We start from the raw sequence: 16,230 nt of genomic DNA, 5'->3' as shown, positions 1-16,230 counted from the left end.
AAGCAATTCTGTGCTTGTTTCCCTAAACAAAGGTTACTCTGCAGCAAGGGACACACAGGCTGCATCCCTGGGTAGTCTTCAAGGTTTGAAAGAAAACTGTAAACATGCTCCAACGGAGATATCAGTTTAACATTTAGAGTAGAGTGGGGAGGTCCTTTTAATTATTGTTTGAAAGAAAATGGATAATTTACCATGGACATTTAACCTACAGCTAACGATTCCAGTATTTCAAGCAATTCTTAGTTAAATCAAAAGCCATGGGAAATTGCTGTCTGGATTTCCTGAAATCTCTGACAGATTTCACAATTCCCACCTAAACCCTGGTACTTGGTGTTTTCTGAGTAGAAAGTGGGTGCTGGTGCAGAAAGATATTTTCAGCTTCCAGGCGTTGTAGTGAAACAAAAAAAAAAAAAAGAGGCTTTGTGAATTCTTTTGAAGACAAATTATTAAACTGTTTTAGAAAACTGTCTCACAGCTCCATGTTTTGCTGTCACTGCTAAGAGGTTTTGGTTTGAGTTTCTTATAGTCCTTTGGAAGTACCATGTGTCAAACTACTTGGGGAATTCTCTATCAAAACCAAAAAATTCATACATACCACTGTTCCAGGATCCCCTTTTGGACCCTGTAAAAAACCCAAACAAACCAAGCAACATTTAAAGAAGAACAGTTACACAAAAAGATGCTTTTTTTTAAATGACTGCATTATGAGTATACTTTGCTAATGCAGTGCATTTAGAATCATTATTAATTCCAGCTCTCTCAGCTGATTAATTTAGCACAAAATCTTAGTAGTATTTTGGGTCTTGTTTTGCTGTTCCAGGATACAGAGAAAGACAGCTCTGTTGTTTGGTGCCAGCCCATAACTGTGGTTACCAAAGAGACAATCATCTCAAAACAGAGCTTGCCTATGATGCTAAAAATGAGGAGAATGAAAATAAGCGCACAGCAGCTTTAGTTCCATGGAACCAAAGCCACAGGTGTTGCAAATGAACAAAGATACAAAGTGCTGCATCTGCAGTGTGAAAGACACCAGCCTGTATTACTTCCACAACATAATTCTTAGTTTTACATATCTTCCTGCACTGTAGCTACGTGTAGTGAATTAGTGACAGAACTCAGAACTCAGATCAGAACTCATGATCTTCTCATTCCTGGCACCAAATTCATGGCACAAACCATGTCTTCATGAACTATAAGTACAAAACTACACATTTTTAGTATAAGAATACTTTCACTAGAGAGTCCAATACCAAATTATGTACCATTTCTGCAGCCTTTACTTGCTAGGACAAAACGATTTAATCAAAATAAACCACTCTCCAAAATGGCTAAAATGCTTGGCAAATCACAGACTGCTACATACCATTCATATCCTTATTTTTTTAATCTTTCACAAATAAAATCAAATTTCATGCAACTAACCCTCCTCTGTTTCTCTGTCAGTTAGCTACCAGAAATTAGGTTTCAGGTAACACTTACCGGAGGTCCTGGTGGACCTGGATAACTTGCAACACTCACACCTCCCTGTAACAGCAAGTTTAAATGTTAAGTTGGGCTAAAATTGGGTGGGGATTGAAAAAAAAAGCAATTAACATTAAAGAGAAATACCTGCAGTTTATATAAGCTGCTCATTCCATTTCTTTCATTGTAAGGCATACCCTTTAAAGCATAAAAACCAAGTAAGTATCACTTATGAATTATGAAGGCAGAACTATTGCCCTGTTCAAGTCCTGTAGTTCAGCAAAGGTCTGGTATCCTTTTTGTTCTCAATTTGTCAAAGATTCCAGATTTCAGCAGAACATAAGGTACACAGCAACACAGCTTGTGACTTTTTCTTTTAATTGTAAACCAAGAAACCTGTAAATCAGTGTACATCATATTTTGATTTTTATTATTATAATTCTCCAGAATAAATTTTGTGTTAGGTACTATTCCACTTCATTTAGAGTCCAGTGAACTCCACAGACTTCCCCTATATTGCCTGGGTTCTCTGATCTCAGGTATCCAAGCTGTCAATTTTACTCTAATAATACAAAGGTTAATTAATTTGAGCAGGTTTCTTAGAGGCTTTTAGTGATCTGAACTTACTCAGTGATGAATTGCGAGGAAAAAAAAGGAATATGGAAACCTTTTGAAAAAAAGACACCATTACCTTCCTGCAATATTATTTCTCATTACATAAACACTCAGTACTTTAGATTACAATACATTTTACCCACAAGTATATTGTTCCTAATACATATTCAAGATATCAAACAAAATGTCTCACCGGAGGCCCAGGTGGTCCAGGTTTCCCAGGAGAACCTTCACTACCCTAGTACAGCAAGAGATTGATGTAACTCATTTACTCTAACTGGTCACATCCATTCCACACTCAAGCTATGATGACCATAATGACAATAAACAAGAGATACAGTCAATAAGAGCAGGTAATATCAAGAATAAATTCTCCTGCAATGTTCCTGCTTTAGCTTTAGGGAAGGCATGAATCATTACTCTGTACTACCTTTTATTTTGTTAGTTACTTGCTGCTTTATGTGTAGTAACTTATGGAAAAATAACAGTGGTAACCTGGGTTGGGAAACATTTCATATGTACCAGGAGGGAGAGGAAGACAAAGAAAAAAAAAAAAAAATCTGAGTTATGTTAATATGAATTTCTAAGCAACTGGCAGATAACTTAGTATGCATTTTATGCTTTGTATATTATTTTGCAAAAGCCAATCCTCAGTTGATCATTCATATGTAAATCAAGATGTACAGTTTCAGAAATTCAGTTTGCTTAGAAACATATTGAATATAAATTAAGATTTAAAAAAAAAATACTCTTCCTTATTAAGAGATATAATGAATGTATTTTTGGTTTTTACTGTAAAATATTCATCTGTTGTTACCTGTATCACTGGCCTGTTCTGCTGCTGTGTACTGAATTGACTATATTATAAAAAGCATAGCTGCTGGGATTTTTGCCCAACACAATCATGGGGTCTGGGAATAGTAGAGAGCTGCAAAAATTTCAGCATAAAATTTCCCAAACAATCTTTTCAAAATCTCATCACTACAATTCAGATAAATACACTGTATAATTTGGAACAAGTCTATCAGAATTATTCACTGTCTTTGTTGGATCTTACTAAATATATGTGAGGCACTTAAGTTGCAAATTTAAAATTACTAAGGTGGCAAAAATCAAGCTAAGTGCTCTATGCCAACAATTATCTCAGCAGAAAAATATAATTCTTACTAAACGTTTATACTAGGATAATTTCCAAATGGCCCTGCTAATTGTTAGAAACTGCCAGCCTCTCAAGAGTGGTTTGAAGAGCTTCACGGGGAATTAAAATCCCATTATTTTAGAAAGCACATTATGTGATCAATTCTCAAGTGTGTCCCAGATGAAGGACAGAGGAGAAATTTACTGGGGCTTTATTTCATTTTACTTCATTACTCCTCAGCCATCTGACTTTTGCACTTTTAGAATTATGAGACACGAGCTGTAGAGCAGGGGCTTCTCAATCCCACCTTTGTGTGAATTGTGAACAAGGAACTGTCAAATACTTGTGTTTTGTGTTCAGTTAGATAAAAAGGAAATAAGTGGGGTAAATTTTTGTTACTGTGAGCTGCAAGGAGACAACTCTCATTCAAATGTTATACTGAAATAATTTCAGAGATTTACAAAATAGTTTTCTTTCTTACTCATACCAAAGTTCTGTAGGGAATTAGGATCCCCACATATGGATGTGGCAGAGCTACGCCTGCAAAATTCCAGAGTACTACTGAAAGAAAAGTTGTATTCATCCACAAAATGTACAACTTCTCCCAGAAGGTATTTTGCAGCAAAGTTTGTCTGTGCTGTATTGCACTGATCTGAGGTACTCAAGAAATGAATTTGACCTCTTAGTTATAATGGATAATATCAAGTTCCTGATAAAAGAACATATAAAATTTTGAAAAAAAGGCATTGCTAAGAGAGTGTAAATTAAGTATAAAGGAAACTTGCATATTTTTTCAGAATAACTAACACCCAATAACTTTCAGTGCTTTTACAATTACTTTTGAGTATAATATTGGTAAAAGAATGTGAAGCACAGCAAGTCATGTTCCATGTCAGAAACATATTTTCATTTTCCTAAACCTTATACAACGTGTTATACCTAAACAAAATTCTCTGCAAATTAAATATACCACAAGGACTGCACTTCAAATTATAAGCCCATATGTGCAGCAATATTTAGGGAAAGTACTTGTAGTGAAACACAAAGAAAAATTTGAAATTCATGCCACATTCTTGTTACACTCTTGCACTTGTTAAAAAAAAAACCCAAAAGACAGTGTAATGGGACTGCAAACCCTTCACGGACCTTTACCAAGAATAAAAAGAAGGAATACCTTTTCTCCTTTTGCTCCAGCTGGACCGGGATGTCCAGGTCTTCCTGAGACTCCCTGCGCAACACAGAATTGGTTATACAGGTTAAGAAAAAATGAAGCACAATATTTTTTGCACTCACTAGGTTTTTAAAACATGCTTTTTGGAGGTTGTTTAAACCTAATTATACTTCTCCTTCAGGTTTAAATATTTCTCTTCTCTTTGATACAACAGCTGTGTCCTCCTGATAAGTCCTCTGAAGGGTCAAACTTGTCCTCACTGTTGCATTTTCACTTTGGCAAACTAAAAGTGGTGACCCTATTTGACACATCTTGATACAGCTGAGAATCGTGTTTTACTGCTAAATGCCAATTTATGTATTCCACATTGAACTTCTTAAATGTGCTACAGTTTTTGAAAGAAGTATTAGTATTGTCATGAGAACTAGGAATGAATAATGACCATACTAAGTAATGTGATTCCATCCCATATGTAGAAAAAAAATATTTGAAAACATTTCAAAGACGACCTTTCCCAGTAATACCAACAATTGTAATGATATATTTCAGTGTCTTTAAATATTGTCAGCTTCTTCTCATTCTTTGGTTTTGAATTGTGAAACCAAGCCATTTGTTTTGGCACTAGGTTTTTTTTTCAGAATGACTAGCTGGAATTATTTTTAGATTTTATTACTAACATGACTCTAACTTGGGTAAAAATACATAATCCACTGCAAGTTTGCACATCATAAATCATGTAACACCACAGATTCCCTAGTCATGTCAAAACTTCAAATCTATTTAAGTTCCATAAACTTTGAGTCCAGACAATTACGATATTTTCAGTAACATCAACACCAGTACTGCTTACTTTACTAGAGCCAGAATGGGTAAGATTTTATTATTACTCTCCTAAAAGATGAAAGAAAGGACCAGAGACTAGGCAGTTACAGAAACTCCTACAGAAATAAATCAGATCACTGTTGACACCACATACTTACGGATGGGCCACTGGGTCCTGGTATACCTGGCAGTCCTGGAGCACCTTGAAGTCCCTGGAAATTAAAAGAGCATGTCTAAAAGTTCCTCTCCCACTTATACTGCAAAAGATTTATATTCAGCCTGTCCAGCAGTACTGTATTTGTATTACAGTGCATTTTCTTCTAAAATGTGGGCATTATTTTTAGTAATGGCTAAAAAAATAACCACCCCACCAGGCAGAGAAGAGAACCAGGTTATCATTGAACCAGGTCAGAGGCAGCTTCTTGCTTGAGTGATAAACACCACTTGTCCTTCAACCTTTCTTTAACATTTTTAGCCTATATTTTGTAAGTAGTTTTGTCTTTGGTTGTGCAGATAAGAACAGCTATTGAGCTTTTCCTTAAAGATTCATTTTCTATTTTCTTTTATTAAAAGGCTTTTTTTCTTTCTGGTGAGAAGACATTTTCTCAGCCTTCTCAATATTACCTGATGGTATCTAAATGAAATGGTACTTTCTGCTTCGTTTTTGGTTTGGCTTTTTGGTAATTGAACATGACATAATTTTACATAGTATTTAATGATCTACTTTCCTGCTTGTATTCTATTTGAAAAATCAATGGACTCCAGTATCCACTTACTAAACATACAGCTGTGCAACTCACTTCAGGGGATAGAGGTGGGATTTGAGACAAACCTGTATGTCACTGAGAGTCTTTCCTCTGCTGCACCAGGCTTAGGTGCAATTTTAGACATGTAAAAGTCATGTACTAATAAGAGTTAACGCTCTTGGTTCTCCCTGTAATCCACAGAGAGAAATGGATTCTTCCAAGCAGTGACTAATTTTGTCTGTCCATCCTCTGACAGGAAAACACCCCTCAGAAAAGGCTTATTTCTCATTTGAAAAGAAGGAATGGCCAAGGAAGCAGCCTAGAAAGCCACAGAGGTCAGGTGCTCTGAGGGAGAGACTGTGGGAAAAACTTCAGAGAGAAATAAATTAGAAAAAATGTAGAGATGGAAAGACATTGATTTTCCTTTCTTACTCCTACACAGAGAGGACATTGATCCACCTCTGAAGCTTTTCAGGGTGGAAAGATAACTGCAAATGTGCTCTCTGTTCCTTTTGAACTCATTTACTCGGATGGTATATTTACATGAAAAATTAAAATGAAATCAAAGGAACATTTTCTGTAATTTTTATTACTGATATTAAAAAAATACTCCCCTGAAAAAAAGAAGTGCTTTGAAAATGAAGATAACAAGTTCAACAAAGATTAAAGGATGATTGGAGAGCATATGAAGTCAATCAGCATATTTCAGAGGGCTTCAGGTATGCTTCTCTATATTTTTTTCCCATTTCTTCCCATTCCAACAAAATAATTAAAATAAAAATTTTAAAATTTGTGAAAGAAGTTACTTTTAAAATGTTTTCATCCGTGTTTATGAAAAAAAGATTCACATGCACCGTCAGCATGTCATAATCAAAAGCTGCTGCAAAGCATTGAAAATACCAGAGCTAAGGCAGGCACCAGCTCTCAAATGTGAAAAAACATATGAAAAACAAATGTATTAGCACAGCATTAATGAAAAATATACAATGAATTTTCTCTAGATGCCTTTAAAAAAATCTGCCAGTCATAAACTTGCTGTTACCTTATTACCTTCTTAATCCCCTGCAATATCTTATTTGTGTCTCAGCTGTTTAATAGTATTTGAATTGTCAAAATTGTTTTGCTAATGCCTTATTCTCCTAGGGCTGACTGGCAGAGGTATCCTATATGGCATATATCCTATATCTTAAAGGTAAAGCTACCCCATGACACACACAAAGTATGTGTTACTTTCCCATGCATTTTTAAAGTAAATTCTGAATGAAATTTGCTTATGGCTGTCCCATCCTCTTAGGGAATATGTTCTGAATTCCACCCCAGGAACCACTTCCTTCTTTAAGAAGCAAAGCCTTAATAAGCTCTATATAACATGTAAAACCAAAGAAAAAGATAAGCATGATACTTTAGGCTGACAACATGCCAGATTCTGGGGCAAAACAGTAGCAGGAGCTGCAGCTTTTTTTCCCCATATAACTGTTTATTCCTGTAAGTCAAGGATCCTGATGAACACATTTTTTCACATTTTTTAAAAAATTTATTCTCTCATTCTACTACTCCTTAAAAATTCTCAAGATAAGATGTTCTTAGTGCCAAAGAAATGTGAGATGTTTATAAAGAATTGCAGACCTCCCAATTAATACACTCTTAATTCCTTTTGTATTTTCCAGGTGCTACTAAATTAAGAGACTAATATGTGTTTAATCCCAGTTAAGTATTTTGGAGTTTTGAAGTGTTCACCACATATTTTTTAATGGGCTACTTATTTTAACTCCTCAGTTAGCTGAGGCCACTAAGAAATTAATTTATTTGTCCGTATTAATTTTCTTAATAACTTTTGTTGTGAGGATGTACTTTTATTTATTTATTTTTTTTCAGTGATATTGCTCTTGAAATGTTACCTGCAAATATTTCAATTCAAAATGAAAGCTATAGCAGCTATTTTGGATTTGGCACCACAAGGCATTTGGATTCTTTTCCTTCTCCAGAAAGACATAAAAGTAACTCTAAGAATGTAATATAAGATGCAAAATATTGTAAATAAAATTCAGCCTATTCAAATATTTTTTCAGTTTTCACTTAATAGTAGTTGCTGCTATTACAGTTCCCATTAGATTATTTGCTTAAGGGAAAGTTTTCAAAAGTGAATTCTAAAGGGGAACCAACAAAATGAAAGCAAATATGCTATAGATACGAAGGGTTTTCTGAAAATAATTGGCATTAGACTATTTATTGCTCTATCCTATATCCTTAAAAATTAGCATGTAAATGTATGTGAGGCTCTAAAATATACAAATGAGCAAAAACTCAGAGACAAAAATTAAATAGGTGTTATTTAGTTGAATAATAACATTCAATCCTGTAGAAAAATCAGAATCAAGGGCTATTGCACTACATTACTACCTCAGCAGTTTTAAAGGACTAAATAACATCCTGTGTATTTCATTTTCAGTCTATGTCTTTACTCAGGTTCAGATAAGAACATTATCACTGTGGAAATCAAGTAATTTTACCTCATCGCCCTTTTCTCCCACAAGCCCAGGAAATCCACGTTCACCTTTGCTTCCCTATGAAAACATAACATTTAAACAAATATTTTCTATTAGAGAACAATGAATTCCATGCTCTGTAGGGCATTTTATAACCCACATTCAATACATGCTAGCATGATGCCCTTACAGCCATAGTGCTTAAAACATAAAGCAAAGGTTCAAAGCTAACCAAAAGCTTTCAAATATACCTCCCAGCAAGGCGAAAGGAAATGAGTGGTTTGTACCTAGGAGGCAAAATACTCAAAAGACCTGAAAATGGAGACATTAACACTAAAGAGCTTGAATTCCTGCTGAAATGGAGAAAGTTCACTTCCATGGAATTAGTCTCAAGGATAGGAGACATCCATGTGTCAAACCCTGTGGCTTTTTATCCGATCCCAGTGAAGCAGGATTTTGATGGACATCAGTGAAACCTCAAGTCCCAGGGAAATGGCTGAGTTACTCCCATGAGAACAGGGTGCAAAGGCACAGGGTGGTTCAGCTGTGTTGGACACTTGAGGGAGACATGGGAAGTTTGCCTCCTCGCTGCAGGATTCTCGTGTGACTGACTCACCTAAAATGAGTCGATAGATAGCAAAGCACTGCTGGGCAGTCAGATCTGAGCCAGATTTAATGGAGACATGGAAAAGGTATTGTACCTGAGATACAACTCAGGCTATTTTGCTCACTCAACCTAGAGAAAAGGCAAACTGACACATGAAGAGTCCTGAAACATAAAAAATCATTTTAACCTTTAAGCTGCTCAATGCCACACGGATACAGGTCAGACAAAAAAGTCAGGTCTCGCAAAGGTAAGAACCTGGCCTTTTGCTTTTAACAAGAAACAAAGCAATGAGAAGTGCACTCTTCAAAACTTACTTTTGGTCCTTCTCTACCAGGAATGCCTGGAGGACCTCTTGTGCCAGGATCACCCTGTGGAGCAGACAGAAAATGAAGTGACAAATATTTTTATGACATAGATGTGATCTATGCAGACTGATTGGAAGGAAGCACATGGCTTCCTTCCTGCCTTTCTGACCAGCCCTCCATTGTACCCCAAAGCCTTCTCTTCAGTCCTTGCTCTCTTCTAAACTCTATACTTGTTCAGAGAGACTTGCTCTCCTGTCCATTTCTTACACTCTCTACTGAAATAGTGCTAACACACTTTTAGCTTAATTTTGGATAGTCCCAGACACACCTGTGTTTAGGTATTTAAAAGCAAATGACCCTTGCATTGCTGAGAGAAGCATTTGCCAGCTAAATTGCAGTCATATAGAAGTCCTAACCACAAAACACCGAGAAATGAAGAATGAAGCATCAAGAACCAGCAAGAGAGAGAGCTCTGACAAGAAGAGTGTGTACAACAGAAAGAAAATACAGTTACAAATAGAAAGAAAGACCTAAAATAAATCAGATTTGGAAATGAGAAAGTCAATAAACCCTAAGTTTGTATACATGTATTAATAAAGGACAATAGAAATTATGTGTGCACTTCATATTAAAATCCTCCCAAGCACAGTTTTTATTTTAGAATATTGCAGAACACTCCAAATCTCATTATTTTTCAAAATAATGTCTTAGAAATTTTGAGACTATTTTCCCCATTTGGTATATTACTGAAATTAATGCTACAAATTAAAGTGGAAAACAGAGTATATTTGTAGCAATTCATACTGTGGGCTGGATATACTGAACAGAGTCTTGGTGACTATTACCTCATATACTGTTCAAACACTATTTTGCAAAATTTCTATAAAATACATTTCCTGCATATTTTTAAAAAAACAAAACAAAAATCAACAAAAATCACAGCACTATTTTAGGCTAGCCCTGTAATTTAGAGCTGAACGTTCAGAAGTTCTTAAGTGCATGTGTTTGTTTAAAAAGTATGTTTATAGCAAAAAAAGATATTTAATCTCTGAAAAAATTACCTTCAGAATAGCACCCATGTCTCCCACAAGTGGAAGAGCAACCTGAAATTAAAAAAGGCATCTGCAGTTAATGTTTTACAAAGCACAGCTAATTCTGACATGTTTTCATCACTTCTGAACTTAATATTGCTACACATAGAGCTGATTATATATATGTTGCTTGAAGCTAATTTTTAATGAAAATTCAAAAGAAAAAGCAGGTTTTCAGGTATGGTTAAATATAATAATCTATCCAACCTATCAACTGTAAGTCTTCACCACAAATGCAATGTAATGCAATGAAATTTCTCAAACCATGACAATAGTGTAATGCCTGAACATAATAATATTATTGTTTTTGTAGCACATCAGCAATAACAATATTACTTGAATGTCTTGTATTCTCACTTGAGTATCTTCAATTGTTTTCCTCCTCCTTTCTCCTAGACTTATACTCTACTGTCAACTGTAGCACAAATTCTGGAGATGCCAAAGCTTGTTCCAGTAAATTAACTCAGATACTGGAAATAAGCTACAGCAACCAAAGCAATGCATGTAATATTTTTCCTGCCTTTAAATATTAATAATTAGTGTGTAATTCCTTGGTGCCACAGCTAAATTGCTACCTATACTAAAGCTGACCCATTTAAAGATCAATCAGTGGATCTATACTGCACTGAAACAGATCCAAGATTTCCAAGACCTGCCATTAAACTTATATTTAAAGACTCCCTGTAAAAAACACATTGGCCTGGCTATCATCAGCTTCATTCACAAACAAAGACTCTCCAATTACTAATTGTCCTCTGGGCAATTGCTAAATCTAAAATCATCCTGGCCAGACTATAAAATTACACAGATACAAAATAAGGTAACTGTTTTTGTTCAGCCTGTTTCAATTGTTTCAATCTTTTCTTCTTGAAGAAGAAAAATAAAACTCAGGCACTTCTTTAGCATATTTGGAAAAACTGCCACTTAATGAGTGTTGAATCAGCTCAAAAGGTGCACTCCTGAGTATAATTAACCAGAAATATAATCATGAAATATATATATATTTCATATATTCATATTATATATAAATATATATGAAATATAACCATTTACAGAGTGGCATAACCACCTTTGAAAGAATACCTGAGGTGTTTTTTAGGGTGAGACAACACTACCTAGCACAACTTAAGGACATAGTTATGTAAGGTGTGAGTCCATCCTCTGCACAGGGGTGAACTGTACATAGGCAGGATCAGCTGCTCTTAAAAACTTGTGACAAGACTTGAAAACAGCAACCTACATGGCCTGACTTCTCACGCTGCACACGTGTACGAGAGCAAGTGGCTGCCTTTGTGGCACACAGCTCCTCTGCTCTGTGTGTAAGACAAGTCCAGCCTGACTGCAAACACACTCTCTACAGCCATAAATCTGTGTGTTGATCTCTGAATAACTGTATGATTTATGCTGGGATTTTGAAAATGTTAAAATGGCCTTAATTCTCCAGATTTGCTCCTGCTTGCTACATCTTCCTTGAAAAAATGCTTTTTCCAAAGAGAAGAGTATTTCAAGAGAGTAAAAGGCAATAATTATCCTTTTTGTGAGTTTTGCCATTTAGACCTGTCTGTTTAATAGCAGCATCAAATATTTTACTTACATTTAGTTTACAATGTGCTGTACCTTCCAGACTTACTCTACTTCAGCATTTAGGTTTTCCTTATTAAGCACTTTTTCCTCATCTGTCTTGAGTTAAATCTTGTTGACTTCAGACAGCTTTGGAATTTTGATTACATCTTCAAAGAGCAAGCAATCTTTCCCACTCCAATTTCAGAGTTTTATCTACTTACCCAAATCAAATTAAATCATTGACAAGAACTGAGCATGGGAGAGACCTCTCTTTCCAAGTTTGACAATAATCTGCTGAGAGACACTCAGATCCATGATTTTTGATAAGCATTAACTACATGATAACTAATTCTAAGCATTTTTTTCTTGCTTAAAGAAATATCATGAAGACAGTCTCAGTTTTATTGAGGCCAAGGTACATAACATAGCTGTTTATATCATATTCTGTCTTTCCCAAGTGAGTATTTCTACTTCATATTCATATCACTGGCTCTTCTAGACTTGCTATGCTATCTCACTGCATAGAAATTTAAAATATTTCCACCAAAGCAAATGCAAAAGCTTTTCCTGTATACGTACAGGATCACCTGGAGGGCCTGGTAGTCCTGGCTTTCCATCTCTTCCTGGAGTGCCCTAGAAATAAACATAAAACTTGATGGCCTTAAATCATTGATGAAGTACACATTCTTTTTTCTTGTATATATATAAAACTGTCACTTACATTAATACCAGGGGTACCTGGAGCTCCTGGTAGTCCTGGAGGTCCCCTAGGGCCCTAAGAGCACAGAAGGCCATTTAGGATTTAAGAATACATTTCCTGCAAAATTCTTAAACTAATTTAATGCTTTTTCTATTAAAGAGAAATCTTATACCTTACCTGCACACCTGCTGATCCAGTTGGACCTATAGGACCCTGTAAGAAAATTCCAAATAATCAGTAGTTACAGTTTCTGGGATAAGGGAGATTAACTTTATTAAAAACTACTGAATGTGTGATACTTGTGCAGTTTTCACTTTGAGAAAGACTTGCCTTAAGGTTTGGCTTTAAATCCAAATGTAATTATACCAAAGTTAGAGACCTCAAGGCTTTTCAAATGCCCATTTTTTAGGGCAAGCATTTCCAAAAATTAATGATCTGTGGTGAAACTTGATATTTAGCAAGAAGATTCATAAAAAAAGCTTTAGATATAATTTAGATATAGATGGGTAATTTAGATATAAATGGGTAATTTTAAAACTCAGATTTGAAATTAGTGTAAATGAAAAAATTATCTTTAAGTATTATTTTAGATTAAGACATTCAGGGTAAATGTCTAGTCACTTTTCACAAACATTTTGCCTTTTCACCAGAGCACTGTCCATACACTGAATTGTATCAGGTGGTACACATTGGTTGACTGAAGAGAGATTGCCTCAGTCACTGGAGTAAAACTCCTGCAATAACATGTACCACCTACCAGGTGCACCATCAACATCAGCAAATTTTTATACTGAATACTCTGAAGACACTGCAGGTGGCTTTGTTTAAAGGCATTAAAAAAGAAAGAAACCTTGGAAACAAGCTGAATAACTGAAACTGTTATGGCTGTACAAATGATTTACTATGAAAGCTTTAGAAGTCTGTGTCAACTTGCCTCGTGTTTGAATTTAAGCTACACAGCAACCCTTGAAGCAAACTGGGAGTTGGGAGTCAGGCCAGAAGGGAGTTCATGGCTTTTTATTTGCTTTGTTTGTCTATTGCAATTGCTGAGTCATGAACAGTGAGAAGCCCAAATTCAGCATGTTGGTTTACTTACTGGTGATCCCTGAATGCCTATTCCAGGGGGCCCCATCTCCCCAGGTGCTCCCTGTACACCAGGTAGTCCTCTTTCTCCCTGTGAAAAGTACAAGGCTTTCCATCACAACAGCTCTGAAAATATAAACCACCATACTACCTTTTAAAAACTCTTTTAAGAAATAGAAATAATGTATTTTGCATACCTTTGGCCCCCTTGGACCTGGGTTTCCAGGAACACCAGTGGGACCCTAAAAAAAACCCAAAAACAAAACACGAAAAAACCAAAGGAAAAAAAATAAATTATGTTTTGAAATCCAAGAGACTAGATAAATGTAATGGCCAAAATTAGACAGTCCTTAGAAATAAAGTATGACAAATTTACATGTCTTCCTTGTTAGTGCCAGTGTCAGTAGGATCATGTGTGATACTTACACTATTTCTAGATTATACTTTAGTGCACTTCTAATACTGCTGCAAAATACATTTTGATTTTGAAATTATAATAAAAAATACTTGCTTTGTGGCTTTAAACTGGAAGTGACTAAGGCTAGGTTATTAGGAAGAAATTCATTACTGTGAGTATGGTGAGGCACTGGAACAGGTTGCTGTGAGAAGTTATGGATGCCCCATCCCTGGAAGTGCTCAAGACCAGGTTGGATGGAGCTCTGAGCAACCTGCTCTAGTGGGAGATGTCCCTGCCCATAGCAGGGGCTTGGAATGATCTTTAAGCCATCTTCCAACACAAACCATTCTCTGATTTCTTTCATTGCACAGTGAGAATGCTTTCCTAGTTGCCACTGCAGAAAATAAAGTCAGGAAAGTCTTTTCAGATTATGAACTTACTGGTGTTCCAGGAAGACTAGGTCCAGGAGGCCCCATATCACCTTTTGGACCTGGATGTCCAGGTGGTCCTATGATTCCACCAGGGTCACCCTGCAAAATAAATCTGAATCATTAATTGAAATGAGAGAACTTTCCCCTATGAAAAAAACTCTAAATATTAACAAGTTTATCATAGAAAGTGCAAGTGCTTTGAGAAGATACAGAGAAGGAAAAAAACACTCATATTTTCCTTCAAAAAGTTACAAAATTGGAGACATGGATCATATAACCATTAATAATAACTAGTATTTTCTTGGTTTTCCATGCCTGCAATGCATCTGATCTACAGTTCTTGTTCCCCAGGCTCCTAACATGCAGATTGTCATTAAACCCTGCCAACTGAACCATAGCAACAGCTGAAACAACAGCTGTCTCTCCCCAGCTATCAACCACTAGTGCTAAACCTGGGGTCTTCAGTGTATTCCTCTTTACACCTCTGATCATTATTTCAATACATGCAGTGTCTCTTGTTCCATATCTCTAAATCCCTGCTGCTTACACAGTAAAATTGTGCCTTTTATTATGCTGTCCTCTTGTCTTTTGCAGGCTCCTGCAACATCCTTTGTGATTCTCCCTGAATCCACTACTTCCCATTTTGCGAGATGAGTACATTTTTGTCTTTGTTCCAGTTATTTTCTTTGCCTTTCTTTCAGCTCACTTCTTCAGACTAGAATTTATTGGTTTCCCTTGTACCCCAAAATGTATAAATACCACAACACATCACATGGCTCAGAGCACACCTGTACAACCTATTTTTTCTCCTTCTTTACATTCACTATATACACACATAATTTTTAGATCTTGCTGATGCAGCTGAATTCTGACAAAGGGATTTCTACAAGCAAAATACAATGTCCTAAGGAGATCCAGCCTTGGCTCACATCTGAGCCAGTGTAGCTGCCCTAGAGCTCTGCCAAGATGAATATGTGTGACTGTGAAGTGGGATTTTATACATTAGTCTGGGTAGGACACTACACTGAAAAGGTTGTTCTGTAGTCAGGACCTGAACTGACATTTCTGCACAGCACAGATTTAACACAAGTCCAACCTCTTTGAAATATTACTTAAATTATTCATCTAAAGAACAACTGGGTTGCCAAACTGGCCTGAGCTATCTCCAAATGCAGAGATGTTTCTTCTCCAAGACACAGGGGGTTGTGGTGGTACATTTTAAAATCACTTCATACAGCAGCCACAGAGATGCACTACAGAAGAATGGAAGGCTACTCTTGAAGTGAAAATTTAAAATGCTTTAACATATCAACTTTAAATAAAAACACTTAAAACATACCTTGTCTCCTTTAATTCCTGGGTTTCCTGGTACCCCAGGATCTCCTGGTAAGCCCTGGAATTAATAAAAATATAGCTGTATGTTTTTATAGCTATTCCCTTAATGGTTATAGAAAATACAGATGAAAATTAGTTTACACTGGAATATTTACTGTACATTACTATTGACCCCAAATGTTAAAAACTACAAGGTAATGAATGCTTCCTTAATTAAATATATACATCATTTTTCTTTAAGTTAAAATGCAATAATCAAGATTACTTTCTGGACACTAT

At 35.9% G+C, this 16,230-nt stretch overlaps 1 protein-coding gene across 1 annotated transcript in view; it reads right to left on the bottom strand.

Annotated features, from left to right (window-relative positions):
• Window positions 1-16,230, bottom strand: part of COL19A1 (collagen type XIX alpha 1 chain) — a 181,560-nt gene that overhangs the window by 24,654 nt on the left and 140,676 nt on the right. The window contains exons 24-39 of the mRNA XM_023922405.2: window positions 15,956-16,009; window positions 14,626-14,715; window positions 13,986-14,030; window positions 13,802-13,879; window positions 12,883-12,918; window positions 12,727-12,780; window positions 12,585-12,638; window positions 10,413-10,454; window positions 9,361-9,414; window positions 8,464-8,517; window positions 5,366-5,419; window positions 4,389-4,442; window positions 2,270-2,314; window positions 1,609-1,659; window positions 1,480-1,524; window positions 596-622 (exon numbers count right to left, since the gene is read on the bottom strand). Coding sequence (XP_023778173.2) covers window positions 596-622; window positions 1,480-1,524; window positions 1,609-1,659; window positions 2,270-2,314; window positions 4,389-4,442; window positions 5,366-5,419; window positions 8,464-8,517; window positions 9,361-9,414; window positions 10,413-10,454; window positions 12,585-12,638; window positions 12,727-12,780; window positions 12,883-12,918; window positions 13,802-13,879; window positions 13,986-14,030; window positions 14,626-14,715; window positions 15,956-16,009 — 837 coding nt within the window. The remainder of the gene's footprint in view (window positions 1-595; window positions 623-1,479; window positions 1,525-1,608; window positions 1,660-2,269; window positions 2,315-4,388; window positions 4,443-5,365; window positions 5,420-8,463; window positions 8,518-9,360; window positions 9,415-10,412; window positions 10,455-12,584; window positions 12,639-12,726; window positions 12,781-12,882; window positions 12,919-13,801; window positions 13,880-13,985; window positions 14,031-14,625; window positions 14,716-15,955; window positions 16,010-16,230) is intronic.

Source organism: Cyanistes caeruleus, chromosome 2 (genome assembly GCF_971803275.1).
Source record: "Cyanistes caeruleus chromosome 2, bCyaCae1.hap1.1, whole genome shotgun sequence".
NCBI lineage: Eukaryota > Metazoa > Chordata > Aves > Passeriformes > Paridae > Cyanistes > Cyanistes caeruleus.
The sequence above is the reverse complement of the archived record's forward strand: the minus strand, read 5'-3'. Positions and strand labels throughout refer to the sequence as shown.